Raw genomic sequence first — 14,847 nt, forward strand, 5'->3', positions numbered from 1 at the left:
TTTTTCATGACAAAATGGCTTCTATGTGAAGAGTCTATTATGCAAGTGGATAGATTCCAGTGCGGCAAGTGTAACAGCAACCATAAATAGCCATAAAGCTGCTTCACCGCCATGAAAATGTAACCAGAGATTTGAATTCAGGTATATGTTCGAAAGTCATTTACTACTCATTAAAGAGCTCATAAGGATATTAGAAAAGCAATTCACAGGTGTATATTACCCAATCAGGCTGAATTATTCTAGGGCATTCATTTGCTAGTTAGACATTCCCATTCCCCTAAAGCAATAAAAGAAAAAGTGTATTCAGTTATCAAATGATAAGATGAAAGGAGGAATAACGAGGAGCCTGAATAGAAATAAATCCTAACAATTTTACCCTAATCAAAACTACATACTGATGTTGATACAGTTAAAAGCAACTGTCATACTGATCATTTCATATATTTTGTGTACACTTAAATACGTGTAAAAATCGTGGTGTAAACCAAAGCACTTTACAGACTAAACCAATGAAAAGAAAAGCAGTGTCCCTATAGATGTACCAAAACCTCTTCATAGCAACCGATTAGTAGATTGTAAATCTTTCATGTAGATATGTGCAACTATGCAACTGCACAGGTAGTTCATATTTAATGTGAATTAGCTAGCAGTTGAATATGAAAAAGAAAAGAGGTGGAATTAGATCAAATATATATATATATATATATTTGGACATTCAATATGTCAGTAACCTTTGCCCTGCTTTCCTAATCTTTTGATATGTGTACTTAACTTTAATGACCGTAACTTAATGTACGTAGCTTAGGAGGAGCTTAAAGTATGATTTTATACAATTATATTCTATATTCTCTTCTTAAGAAGAACCCTAAGAAAAATCTTGGTAGCAGTAGAGGAGGATGTACTGCAGTGCTTGTTAACAACAGATGATGTAGTCCTGGACATGTAATTGAGAAGGTGCATTTCAACATATCAGATGTTTAACTGTTCGGTATGAGTTTCTGTCTATTTCATCCACCAAGAGAGTTCCCCTGTGTTACCTGCCGATGTGTGTGACATCTTCAGCTAAGTAGCTGCCAAACTACAAAAAGAACACCCCTGTCCATTCATGGTGCTTTTACAGCCAAACCTCCTTCTGTGCTACACCTTAGTTTTCCGAAAGTTTGTCAACTAATTTTTTATTTTACTTTTTATTTGGCTCATGATTAATCACCTTCAGATACTAGACATAGATTTGTTTAGGACTGACACTTTTAGGGGAGTTTTTTTTTTCTATTCTTATTATGTCCAGTTTCCTCAGTTTTTTTTAAGGACATCCAGAGATATGCCAATCTAACAGCCTAATAGCTCTTCGGGGAATCGCATTGTTGGTGCAAAAACACTGTTTCATTTCTGTCAAACTGTGTTATCTTTGGCATTTTTCATAGGTTAAAAAAAATTGTGTGCTTTCAAAAGGCTGCCCTGAAAAAACATCTAAGAATACCACTTTTAAAGTGGTTCTTCGTTAACACGTCTGTAACGTGCGAACGCAGCACTGGTTCATCTCTTAAATTAGGTGGAGGTTCTTTATGCTTGGAAATGTCATAGGTCAGTGCTGCATTACAGGAATAAAAACACAAACACTTACTACATGCTGAAAGTCAGGATTTGCTGCCCCCACCTTGAAGCATCCCTGTTTGAAGCACGCAGGAGTCGTGCACCCTAATTCAAAGACCGGCTTCTGTTAGGTTGCAGGTGTATGTTGAGACCTGCTTAGCCCACGCTGCCTTGTCCTGTGGGGCTCAGTCATTCAGACTGTGCGACTAAATAGATGGGTGAATGAATAAATGAGGACCTGCGTGAGGGCATTAGGTAATTCTGTAATTGTCATCCTGAAAGACGCAGCTGTTGCAAAGAGAGACTGATTTGCACAAAAAAAAGATAAAGTGACGAATTTACATGCTGCAGCTCGTCCACTTTCGTCGAACAGCTCTTCATATCTTAGATATGCTTGCCGTTGTCTTTAAACACCAACCCATTCAACCTGTAGTGATGTTGAGAGTAAGATCCATTTACACAGTAAATATGTCCAAACAAAAAACACGACGAATATGAAAGCGCGTTTCTGAGAGAAACTTTTTCAATACGAAAAAATTCTATTACAGACTCCCTGGGTCAGTTCCATTTCTTCTACTAGGTCTCAGGTAAGCTGTAGATAATAAGTATCTATATGAAAAATATATACCCAATGTTACTCTAAATTGTCCCTGGGAGTGAGTGTGAGTGTGGATGGTTGTTTTTCTTGTTTTTTCACTATGTGGGCCTGTGATGCACTAGCGCCCTGTCCAGGGTGTAGCCTGCCTCTCGCCCAATGACAGCTGGGGATGGATATACCCAATTTGAGCATCATGAAATCCTAAAGATTTAAAAGAATAACATTTGACTGATAGAAATCCCTTTTTCAAGCCCAATGTGATGGATTATCAGTCACTGCCAGAGTGTGCTGTACAGTTGCGAGATAAAACCTTGCACCTGCAGCTATTCTGTGCAAACACACCAACAATAAATATACAGTTCAGAGGGAAAAATCGGAAAAGTCAGGCTTAAGAGAGGCTTAAATTAAAGAACTATGGATGGATTTTCTTTCCCCTCCAACAAAGTTGGGTGATTAGTTCTGGAGTGGGGGCTCCTCTCCGTAATGCTGACAGTGACATGTCACAAAATTAGAAAATTTCCAAAGTTTAGTTGTAAAAGTGCAGCCTAATGCTTCCTTTTGTGGGTAATTCATCAACTCGTTGCTGATGTATTGTACGTAGCTTCACAAATCTGTGATGGTGCTGGAGACCACATACGGATTCAAATACAACATAATCCAGATCATTTTATTAAAACGGTGCCTCAGTGCTTGCAAATGACAGTCAAGCCTCATTTTTCAGACTTTATAGACACATTAAGCAAGCTTGTTGTCATCAGCTGGAATTCAATACTCGCAATAAAAAGAAAACACAGGACTGCACTTATATCCTTGATACTAGCCGCTGTTCAACCAATGTGAGAGAATGAAGGAACTAGTGAACATGATGATGATGAGAATGAGAATATTCAATTCTGACAACATTTAGAAAACTCTCTTACACAAGGATGTCTAGCTATCACATCTCTGGTGCCTTTAGGCATTTGTTGAACAATTAATGTGTGCCATCTGTCATTAATAGAGCTTTTGGACGCCATCCTGGAATTTGAGACCTTCCTTAATCAGAACCACCCAACCTGCGCAACTCGGCACATTCTGACACAGTCAGATCCTGCTCCATCTGTTTTGAGTGCAGAGGGTACCCCCAAAGCATCACTTTTGGACGTGCATCTGGTACGGAAACAGTTGCAGGACGTGTCTCCATGGAAACTATGTTGGCAATGCTTTCTGTGATTAAGTGAATTTTATTGTACATTCAAGCACAATAGTGGATCTAAGATTTGTCAAAGTCAGGGCCCATACAGGGGCCAAATTAGATCTAGACTACGTTACATACATTTCATCAGCCATTCGTTGTCTGCTGATGGCTGTATGTTTAGGTGACCTTTGAATACAATTTGCAAGTTCTTATTTGCCTGGAATTTGCCTCTAATTTCAAATGGAACGCACCATTACACTACCTTCAGGTTCATTTGGGATTTACCACTCATTAAAAGTTTATAACTTATAAATACTGTCTACGACAAAATTGCAGTTGATTTTCTTTTATCAAAATGTCTTTTTTTTTTCACACAAGATACAAAAACCGCATCACTGTAGTTCTAAGAAGTGACATAGCTTTTGTTCATCGATTAAAAAGTGAAACCAGTGACTGGACTGGGCCAATCAGATTTCAGCAGGAACCAATGCCTCTCTGGCCCGACCCCGAGACCCATCTATGTTTGAAAGCCATGTTTTCTACCCTTAACAAAGTACTTTTGATGTGCAGTGCAGTAGTGAAAAAATAACTGAACTGATTATTTTCAAGATAGCAGTCAGGACTTTATTCTCCTCCAGATGATTTGTGTTACTTGTTGGCAACCCAGCACTATATAATGATGTTTCCCTGTCTCGATTAACTGCTGATGCATCACTTACCACCACAGAAGGATGACTAGCAATAAAGAGCAGTTGGTCAGTTCCTTGTATATCTGAAAGTGACAGTAAAAAAGGTACTCTGTCCACTGAAATCTGACATATAGGGCTTTTGACCAAGCGGCGGAATGTGATGATTTCGGAATGAGAATATCCTGACCCACCAAGGCTAAGAACATTTGCAGAAAGACTTTGGTAAGTGATTACCCATTTTTGTGGCGTATAGCTAAAAAAAAAAAAAACTGAGAAAAAGCCTAAACTTCAACCCTAATGATTTAGAATTAAAGAACCGACTTGTATCCTACTTACTGCACTTACCATCAGGTGTAAGTGGAAAACACACTCAAGAAAAGAGAGAAGGAATATAATTAAATTAAGTTAGTGAGACATTAGTGATGTTATAGCGCTACGTGATGCATTGATAAATGTCCAGGAAGGGGATAAAAACAACGCCATAGGCTGTTTGTCCAAATGTCTACCATGACCTATCATTACTATATGTTAAAAAGTGACCTCTTGTAGTCATAATGATAACAGCATGTACAATCTTAAGTGTACTTGTTGATCACACTTGTTTCTTTTGGGATTTTTTTGTGTAGGGAAAATGTGTCCTTAAAGACCCCTAAAAGCAAATATATATTTTTCATACTCAAGGTGTCTGATGTTAAATTTGAATCTTAATATTGATACAGATTATTTGATCTATTTCAGTATATTTTTGGGGTGTTAAGCTGTTTGTAGCTCCATAAAACAACATCATCAAAAAAAATTGAATGGATACGTGTAATATCTGTATCGGGTTCTCAAGGCAACCATCTTCCATCACCTCTTTCTTGAAGGTTAATGAACAATGCAAATGGATATGCAACTGTGTGCGTTGTTCATTGGAAGGTCATCCCAGTGTACATGCAACCCTCTCTCTGCATCGTCTGATGCTTCCTTGTGCAATCCAAAGGAAGCATGAAAAAAATTTGATTTAATATCCATCGGCTGTTCTCATTATGACTGAACAGAGGCCAGTGAGACACCCATGGGCTCAAAGGAGATTTGGTTCAGAAGCAGCGAGGGAGGTGACAGAGACGTAGCAAGTGAAAAAGTAAATGGACAGAGAATGACTACAGCAGGTGGAATAAAAAGTCTGACGAACAGCAGAAAAATTGTGATGGATGGAATTTCGTCTTTAGTAGTGATCAGAGTTTTTCTACCACGGCCAGCAGCGACCGAATGGATGAATTAAAGACCAAACATGCAGACAGTGTTGCAGTGAAAAGCTGTGGAGCAGCAAAACAGAGCAGCTAAATCAGCAAAAAGTAAGACGGATACACAAACATAATAAAGAAAACCTGGATTGTGTGATTCACATTTATGAAGGAAAAGAAGTCTGCTACCGTCATGTCAGAACTCACCTGTACAAAAACCTGTCTTGATATATGAGCAAAGTAGTCATTTGTGTATGCTGCTCCTCTGGTCACAACTTCTGCCTCATACATCCTTTTGGCAGGTTTTTGACACATTACGTTTGGATGCAGTGGTACCATGGGACCATGATGCAACATTTAGTCAAGAGTTTTCCTTTGGCAATATTTGTGGTTCTGTCCTGTCAAAATTCTCCTCCCCTGCGTCTGCTCGATGTGCAGTAAATTCTAAATCCGTCATTCTTTTAAACAGCACAGCATGGAGCGAGATAGAAACCTAGGTTGATATTATCATAAAGAGCACTTTGTCTCTGGACACATAAGTCCGTGTGGACCAATGGAGGTTTTGGGCATTTTGGGCTTTCTTCGCACATGCCCACTGTTGCTTTGTGTGATGAGGAAACCATGACAGAAAATAGGTGCCTATTTCTAAGTTTTTCTAATGTTCTTCTGGGCTTTCATAGCATTATATTGTAACATTGGGCAACACCTCTATTCACCGTCCACTGTTGGCTATGTTTTTTCGTTTCATCAGTGCGCAAACTGCTGTGTTGGTAAAGTGAACTCATTAGCTTGTTAGCTTAGCTTGGACTCTTTTTTTGGTGATTCCTGCCTCACTCAGAAGGGATTTTCTTTTTAGTGGGGTTTGCTCGTGTTTTACCTGTCTAGTCAATGATCAGAGTGAACTCAGTTTAGAGAACGATCAAAGAATTTTGATGGGACAGCTAAAGCTTAGAGCTGCTCCGATTGGGGCCACAGAAGAGACAGCTTTAGGGAATTTCACACTGTGAATTTCACACAAATTTATTGCAACTGTTTTACAGTTAGTATTTTCGGATAAGAGCAGCGGAGTCCTGAGTCTGCTGCAACACTCAGCCAATGTGTCCTGTGCTCTGACATATCAAAGATTGTTTGTGTTCCCTAAACATGGCCCGTATCTGAAGTGAGCCGGCATTAACTCAGGGCAAGTATGACTTCCAAAGCTTATCCGCTGGACATTTCCCAAATCTACATCCTCTTTTGGCCTCCTCTTTTGGCCTGACTCTCACAATACTTGCCATGACACATTTAAACCCAGTTTATGAGCTCTGCACCACATCTATCTTCTGCAGCTGCAAAATGTTAGTGCTGCAACTGAGCCAAAACCTCCAAAAGTAGCCCACATTTGGATAAAATGTGGCTGTGATGGCTATGCTGAAAGTTGTCCAGATGGCAAAGATTTTAAACACTTTGCGGTGGGTCAGCCTAGAGTTGTCGTCGTCCCCGCCCCCACCCCTGACACACACACACTGCCACAAGGAAAAGTAGATAGAGCACAAACTGCTATATACAGAAAGGCCCCTTAGTGGCATTACAAGATTAGCAAAAGTATTTCCTGGACTGCTGACTGAAAAATTCCTTTATGTCTAATGTATAAACATGAATCAAGTTGGAATTGCACATTCATTCAGGTGCACGTCTCTCAACACTTCACGCTGAATTTGTACAGCGTTAAGTGCCTTGCTCAGGGACACTGTTGGATGGAAGTTTTGATAGGGGAGGGGAGTGATTAAGCTGGCCCAACTAAGTCAATTTGCAAATGACAAATTTGACCCAGATCTTGACCCAGCAGCAGAAAATTTTAAGCTTGACAGATGTCCAGTGACTCTCCGTTTCGAAGCTTGACTGCTAAAAAAAAACCCTGTGTGTACTGACCACTGAAAACTAAAGGGAACGATATCAGGCCACTGGTGCTGGAATGGGAGGTTCAATCAGCACTTTCACTTGGTCGTCTGTACCAACCGATATAAGACATTTATGTCTTTACACCAGATGTCAGATATAGACACTTGGCATTTGTCACACACTTATAGAATGTTTATTTAAAGGCAGTATGATAAAATACTGCAAGACGACTAAATCATGTATTTTAAGAGGGTGAGGACAAGTATGTGAACTTGCTATGCAATAAATAAAAATAGAATATGCTGAATATCTAAAGTAGCTGATGATTGAAGCAGCCTATGAAATTTATAACTGCGGACCTGAAAGCTATGAGGGATTCCCGGGGAATCCTTTACCTAGAAGATAATTCTGTTGCACAGCTTATCATTTACATAATTTTACAGCATAAACAATATAAAGTCTTTTAAGTCAATTAGCTGTTTTCAGTAAATTTGTTCAGTCAGAGGTTTGGACAAAGCAAACTATGTGATAATTATGTGATAACAATAAGCAGATCTCGCTGATATGAAATAGTTGGAGTTAAGATAGCCTATATGTTTTTATTCATTGTGCGGTAAATAACTCTTGGTAGCGCAATAGTCACCGGAGCTTCTTTTCCCTTGTGAATACATTTCATTCTTAAGTACATACTTTTACTTAAGCAACACATTTGCTTTAGACTTGAACAAATCATCAAATTCTACCCGAGTAAAGCTTTGAGTAAAGTGGGAGTGACTGATGGTTTTACACTCCCACTGCTCTTTTTCTTCATAGCTCAAAGAAAATGAAGATAAAAGGTCGATGTCAAGCACGTTTACGTTTGTTGAAAGCAAGGGCATTGCTCAAAGCTGATTTCTATCTTTGTAATTGCTTGTTGTTTGAATGCCCACAACATTTTTGCATAACTGCGACACAAACGGCGGTGAACCAACATGGAATGCTCTGACATAGATCAAACGCTCTGAATTGTTTCATCTTTAGATGACTGCACACCGTTCACTCAGGAAAGAGAAGGTCTGCTTTACCTGTGGGACAAGAGATCAGTTTACCAATTATAGAGCTTGCCCTGTGAGTTTGTCTCTGCAAAGCAGAGTATAATTGCAACAGAAATGCAAACTTTAACGCAAACATTTTTGCTTGTGATTTTCTGCTCCCGTGGGTTTTTCTTTTAATTTTCATTAAGCACCGTTTCATCTGTTCTGCACATGCCCAAGGACAAACCAATATCATTTCTTTATCAGCCTACCACCTACACCGCCTCACGTTGATTTTCTTATAAGCACCACCCTTCCATCTTCCCCCTTCATTCACTCTGAATCTCTATCACTTCTTATCTGTCTTCGTCTTCACTGCCATCAGCCTTTCCCTCCCGTTCACTCTCAGAACTCTCTTTCACAATAAAGTCCTGTGCTGGCTGAATATAAATTATATTTCAGTCTCTTTCATCAGGCCTCCTTCCCTCTAAATGTTCACTGAGCAATGCCAACATCACCAGGCACTACTATTTTTACATGACGACTCTAAAGTGACTGCTCCTGCGGCTCTGTTTTCAGCCTCTCCAAATATATACACCAAGCCATAGAACTGACATCAGCTGGCATACTGCATACCTAGTTCATATTGTGGGGATTTTTAGTCTATAATTATGTGAGTGTGTAATACAAGCTCATGCAGGTGAGCGAACTTGCTAATACTGTATGTTGAACGGACTCTCAACAAAGCCCAATGCAGACGGCCTATATTTCTCCAGGGATGTGGCGTTACCTGCCCTCGTTGTAGATATAAATCCAGTTTCCTTTATTAGTCTCAACGCCCTTCTTAGCTAATAATTACCGTCGAATTACCTCCCGCTTTTAAACTCACGTCAGCATTTTTGTCCCCGTTATAAACTAGATTTGCTTCTACTCATGAGTATGACTGTTTTCCTGTGTTTCTAACTGTTGCAGGTTGTGAAGAAATGTGGATTAAGTTCTGCCAAGGATGTTGTGCAAAAACACCCCTAATACACGACACAGCTTGTTTGTTACACCGCAAAGGCTGACGGAAACATTATTTTGGTTCTTTCTGTACGTCTTGTACATGTGACTTTGACTTTGCTAAGGGATTGCTTGTGAATTCTATGTAGCAAGTAAAACTAATACTCAGTATTGCCGCTGTGAGCTCAGTTTTCTTTTTTAACTCAAAGCAACACTGTGTAAGCACAGCATACGACCTCTCAACTTTCTCAGCTCCAGTCGAAAGATTTACAGCCACTGTGCCCATTTTCCCCAAGACTCCTTCCTCTTATTTCTCCGTTATCGCAGCGATGAGTGGCAGAGATGAGAGATGGCGTGGAGGTACCCCGCAATGACATAATGTCATAATGAATGACTGAAACAGCCTTTGGAGTCTTTGGCTAATTGTAGAACACATATGCTCTTGTGGGACGGTGGGTGTCGACCTGCATTAGAGAAAAGACCATCTGAGGCCCAGAGATATGCATTCATCACTCTGCTATGGGAATAGATTATTTTTCGTTGGAGCGAAGAAGCGCGTGCTACCCAATACCTCTGGGAAAAACAGATTTGTTTCCCACATATGCTTTTATCTGTAAACAAAGGGCAGATAGGCAAATTAGAGTTAGCAAACGACGCAGGTGTGTGTCATTGCTGTGTTTCTCTGCCAAAACAAACAACAGTGTAACTCTTATTATTTCCAAGCGAGCAACAGGTCAGCATCAAACAGCAGATGAGCAACGTAAACGTGCATCTGCTGCCAGCTCCATTAATGTGTGAAACTGAGACTACAGGGAAGAGTTAATGGAATTTTTACAAGCTCAATAGACTTAATGAGGACACTGGTGCCCTCATGTAGTCTAAATCAATGTCTAGCAGACATATTGTGGCTTTTAGTTTATTTAACATTTAATTGACTTGATTTGGATACAGTGTTTAATATTGATTTCCTCTTTTTTTTTTAACTTAGGGGAAAAGGGTTTACACTTAGCCACAGGGCTTACGTTTATCTAATAAATTTGACACTTTAAAGTGAGATCATTCAAAGTGGCAGAGTGACAACACTCGCTTGCTTAAAAGCTAGAGAAGGGTGACTTTAAAATGCCACGGAAATGAACTGTATGAAAAGCCTGAAGCATTGCTTCATTCACTGCCATTTGGATCAGAAGACCATGCTTTGAGATCGTTTCACAAAGGCTCTTTGGAGGAAATATTGACACCTATCGCCCCAATCCATTCAAGTGGACACGAGTCCACTAGTTGAGGTGATGATTCATATCATGAAAATAAACTGAGGGAACATTCCAGACCTCTTGTGCTGCTACTCGAGTTTATGTAGACGCCTCAGTCGGTCAGAAACGAGAGAGCATGAGTGCTCCGCCTAAAAAAAGCCCCTGTCTCCATTTTAAACCGTGGCATGTTATCCTGTTACTCAGGTGATACTCACATTATCCCACCGTATGACATCCTGTTCAAATATTTTCTGCTGCGTTTTACATTTCTCCAAAATGTCAGAATTTTAATGCCTTACGAATAATGTCAGTCCTGAAGAACTCTAAAAGGCCATTTTAAAATTCTTTCTGGCATGGAGAAGAAGCAGTTGTCTCACTATGATAAAGATATATCATTTAGATGCCTTTTCATATAGTCAGTTGTTCAGTGATATGTTTTGATATCATGTTAGTCCAATAGATCTTATACTGCCACCCACTGGCCAATGGGTACCATCACATAATGAAGGTGAGCCAGGTAAGGCCAAAATACCTAAAAAGCAGGAAATGTAATTAAAAAAAACATCACTGACTCTGAATCAGTTCATCTTTTCTGTGTTCATTCTGAGTGTTTGGCTCTTGCATGATAAGAAATTACATTGTCATCTGTCTCAGCCGTGTGCTTCCCCATGTGTGCATTCCTTCCTGTGTTCTCAATGTTGACCAGAAGGTCAGACAGATGCTCTAAACACAAGCCAGCGTCCCTTGAGGAGCATTCGACTTACACGAGTGGGGAAAAAAGGCATGCTTTTTGCTCATAATATATTGCTTCTCCTCTCAGCGATTGAGAAACTCAGACTGCCCCCCCCCCCAGACCGCTCACACTTAGGATTTTGGCCTCAGCTGAGCAACCACCAGGGACTCCATCAGTCATTGTTATGGCTGGCCGTCCAATAACATTGTCCTGTTTAGATAAACTAAATGGAGCACGGACAAAAAAATACCATGCGTCATCACATATTAAGCTCAGCAATACAGATGAGTTGGCAGCAAGGTCAGGTTTTATAACCAGTAAGATGCAGAGAGCCTGTCCTCTTCTGTCTCTGGGAGTCTGGGAACGTTGCCTGTATGCTCTGTTGACACTGATTACGAAAGTTTTTCAAGCAAAGATTAATGAAGCACTTATGAAACAACGCCAAGACACAGCATGTGTTGTTGCCTTGTGAAACACAGACATGGTGGCCAGCTGGACAACTTATTATTTTTTTTAAAGAAAATAAATTAAATATCTACTCTTTGTCCACAGAGATCAGGGTGGATTGGTTACTGAGTTACTGAAACCATAACTTTAATATACATATGTGCCTCATACTGATGGAAATTTAAAGAAACCTCCTAAGTTTAGCACGTTTTCATGTTAGCTAAACTTCTAATCTACTGCTGTAGGCTACACATTCATAATATGAGGCAGATCTTGAACAATCATTTGGAGTTTGTTTTCTGGGCTCCAGCTACATGCTGGTTTGCACTCGTCTTCAACCTGATCTCATATCGGAATGTGAAATAGCTACAGCGATCCACGGCACAAAATGATGCGTTTTCACAACAAAGCGTCAAAAGTTGGACAATTACTACGTTTACCTTGTTTAGTTCTCTACACAGACACGGCTTAAGTCTCCATTCAGTAGCATCTTGACTTCCTGCGTCTCTGTTCCTGTTTCTACATAATAAGTCAACTTTCCAGGTCTTACTAGTGTGTACTTGGTCAAAATGCTCTATAAAGGAAGCAGGGAAGGACAGGAGGTGCTAATCCAGACCTTTGTGACCTTCTGTACACTTTTGTGCAGGGGGCCGCTGGGCTGAGACTCATGGTTAGACATTTACAAAGGTCTACATGTTTCAGCTTACACGTTTTTATATTAATTTGTCACAATTCCTTTGTGCACAAAAACATTAAACACACCTTTTCCTGGGAAACTGGGATGGAGTTTACCTCTGTGCTGTTTGATCCCTGAGAAAGTAGTGACTTTGAGAGCTTTTTCACAGAAAAAGATTGCCCGCCACGGCTAGAAATGATGCCAGTGAGACAGTTACTAGACGATAGACTGGTAACAGGTCACAACAAAACACACGTCTCAGTGATCCTGTGCTTACGAAGAAGCCGGTGAAATTTTCAAGACTGCAGTCTAAATCTGTCTAACAAGTTTTAAAAATACCCAACCTTCAGTGGAGCAGCCACAACATAAGCAAAGCAGAGATGTTATCCCTTGAGCTTGTTCTGGGTCATTCCGCTGTAGCCCAGTCACATGTCTGATAAGACACTGCATGAATTAACCTTAAAAGCTGGAGCAAAAAGCCAAAGCAAACATCAAAAGAAGCAGACATTTAATCCAGGCCTCAGTGATGTGCTTCATTAACCGCAGTAATTCATCAAATGTTTTCATCTCTGGAGCCAGATGTGCTTGTGACGGAGCCACGTCTCTCTCTACCGAGTATCTAGTCTGACACAGAAGCTTCTCGCTGCTTCCAGCAGCCAGCATAGCAATTACAGGTTTATTTTTGAAGTCCTGCTTAACCATAAAGCCCCCCAAAATAGGTCTTAAATAACAGGGTGTCAAGTGTCCGCAAACCCTCTGCATCTCTGCCACCAGTTGGCACAGACACATACTTACAACTACATTCCCCATAATTCATTGGATCTTGAGGTGCTATGCTATGAGCTGAGAGGTTCCCATGCACCTGAATAGGGCTCATAATCCTTGAAAGATTCAGAGGGGTTTGATTTGATGCTCTAACCATGTACGGAGCAAAAAGTAGGTCATACGTCTCCTCATATGACAGACGTTGGACAAATGTGTAGTTGTTTTGTAACGGAACGCTTCGGTTCCAAAAGACTTAGATTTTCCTCTCATAGAAGCCAGCTGGGATGGAAAAAACACAAAGCAGGAGAGAGAAGGCCACTCTCCTCTACGGAAAGGAAACGTGTCCTGTAAGCACTTTTTGGAATTAACAAAATGATGGAAAAACCCCGACTCAAGGCAAGTGAATAATATCTTTGCCATCTTTGTTTCAGACTTGTGCTTTCGGTTTTCCCTTTTCTATCCAAACACAAGTCACCTGAAAGACTGGGGTCTCTGACCTACGTTGCAACAGGGAAATCTACAGAATGTAAAGTTTCACTACTTCTAAACTAGATCTATATTTCTTCAGGGACAACCTCAGAATCACGGCCACCACTGTTGGCTTTTAAGTCTTTGAGGGTTGCTTAATTTTTTCTAAAGCCATCCATTTAAGCCACACAAAGCACTCCATTTACCATAAGAGCTGAAGAACTTTGTACAATTCAATTCAAAATCTAAAATCAAAAAATGAACAAGGGCGGTACTCACAGTGCTTGTCACAGCAGGCTTCTCAAACATCCTCTTCAGGCTACTAAGTGGGATATCAAAGCGCTCGATCCTCTTAGGAGCCTGCAGGTCTTCTCTGAGCACTGGATCGTCTGATGCCCCTACCTGTGGCCTGGAGGGACCGCAGGAAACGAAGCCCGAGGTCATGCTCGCCACCTCCTCTCCATTTCCTGATTGAATTTCCATTGTTGAAGAGAAACTGTACACCCCCGCTTTTCCCTTCAGACTGTGCTTGCAGAGGAAGTCTATTATGTAAGGTGAATCAGAGAGACGGGGCGATGTTGCTGGAGTCCTTCTCTATCTGAGAAGCTCTCTGGCCTTGTACGGAGGTTCTGAGAGGCTTGGGGGGGGGGGGGAGAAGAGGAGGAGAGAATGAAAAAGTTCACAGGGGAAAGGGTTTTTCCTTTTTTTCCCCCTTTTCTTCCCTCTTTCCTCTGCCCTGTAATTACTCATACACTGAGGCATATGTAAACTCACATGTGGGCTTAGAAAAGCGAATTGAGATGTGAGTTTTAAGACAGCCCAAAGAAGTGACGACAGTCTAGAAAGGATAAGAGAGGGAGAGGAGGGGAAGAGAGCTGCCTAAGAATAAAGGAGGAAAGAGAAGTGGGCCCTCGTGTCCTGTTTCCTTGAAGCCTAATTGCACCTTTAGAATAACATGTTAACAAACAATGATTCACAGATTTCATTTCAAAATCCAGAAAAAAGAAAGTATGCTACTCGACTCATTGTCTGACTGTCCTCATAATGTTCAGTGAAAAAAAGGCCTTTCAGACACCTTAAAACAGTAACAGATCTAACATGCTAGACTCTATGTTTAGAAAATGGTTTTCAGGATCCGTAAGAATGGTCTGCACCTGCAGATCCTGCAGTCTGAACAGAAATTGTCACGCCCAGAGACTCATGTTTTTAGTTTTCATGTTTAGGTTATGTTTCTTTTCAGTCCATGTTTAGGTTTCCCTTCACTTCCCTCACTCAGGCCATTAGTTCATTCCCCTCACCTGTTCATTCCCCACCAGCTGCACCCACTCA

General features: G+C 40.6%; 1 protein-coding gene across 1 annotated transcript in view; it reads right to left on the bottom strand.

Annotated features, from left to right (window-relative positions):
- xirp2a (xin actin binding repeat containing 2a) overlaps positions 1–14,016 on the bottom strand; it is a 68,096-nt gene extending 54,080 nt beyond the window's left edge. Inside the window, exon 1 of the mRNA XM_075477668.1 lies at positions 13,798–14,016. Coding sequence (XP_075333783.1) covers positions 13,798–14,001 — 204 coding nt within the window. The 5' untranslated portion in view covers positions 14,002–14,016. The remainder of the gene's footprint in view (positions 1–13,797) is intronic.
- Between the last annotated feature and the right edge of the window lie 831 nt (positions 14,017–14,847).

The sequence above is a fragment of the Odontesthes bonariensis genome, chromosome 11, assembly GCF_027942865.1.
Source record: "Odontesthes bonariensis isolate fOdoBon6 chromosome 11, fOdoBon6.hap1, whole genome shotgun sequence".
NCBI classification, from domain to species: Eukaryota; Metazoa; Chordata; class Actinopteri; order Atheriniformes; family Atherinopsidae; genus Odontesthes; species Odontesthes bonariensis.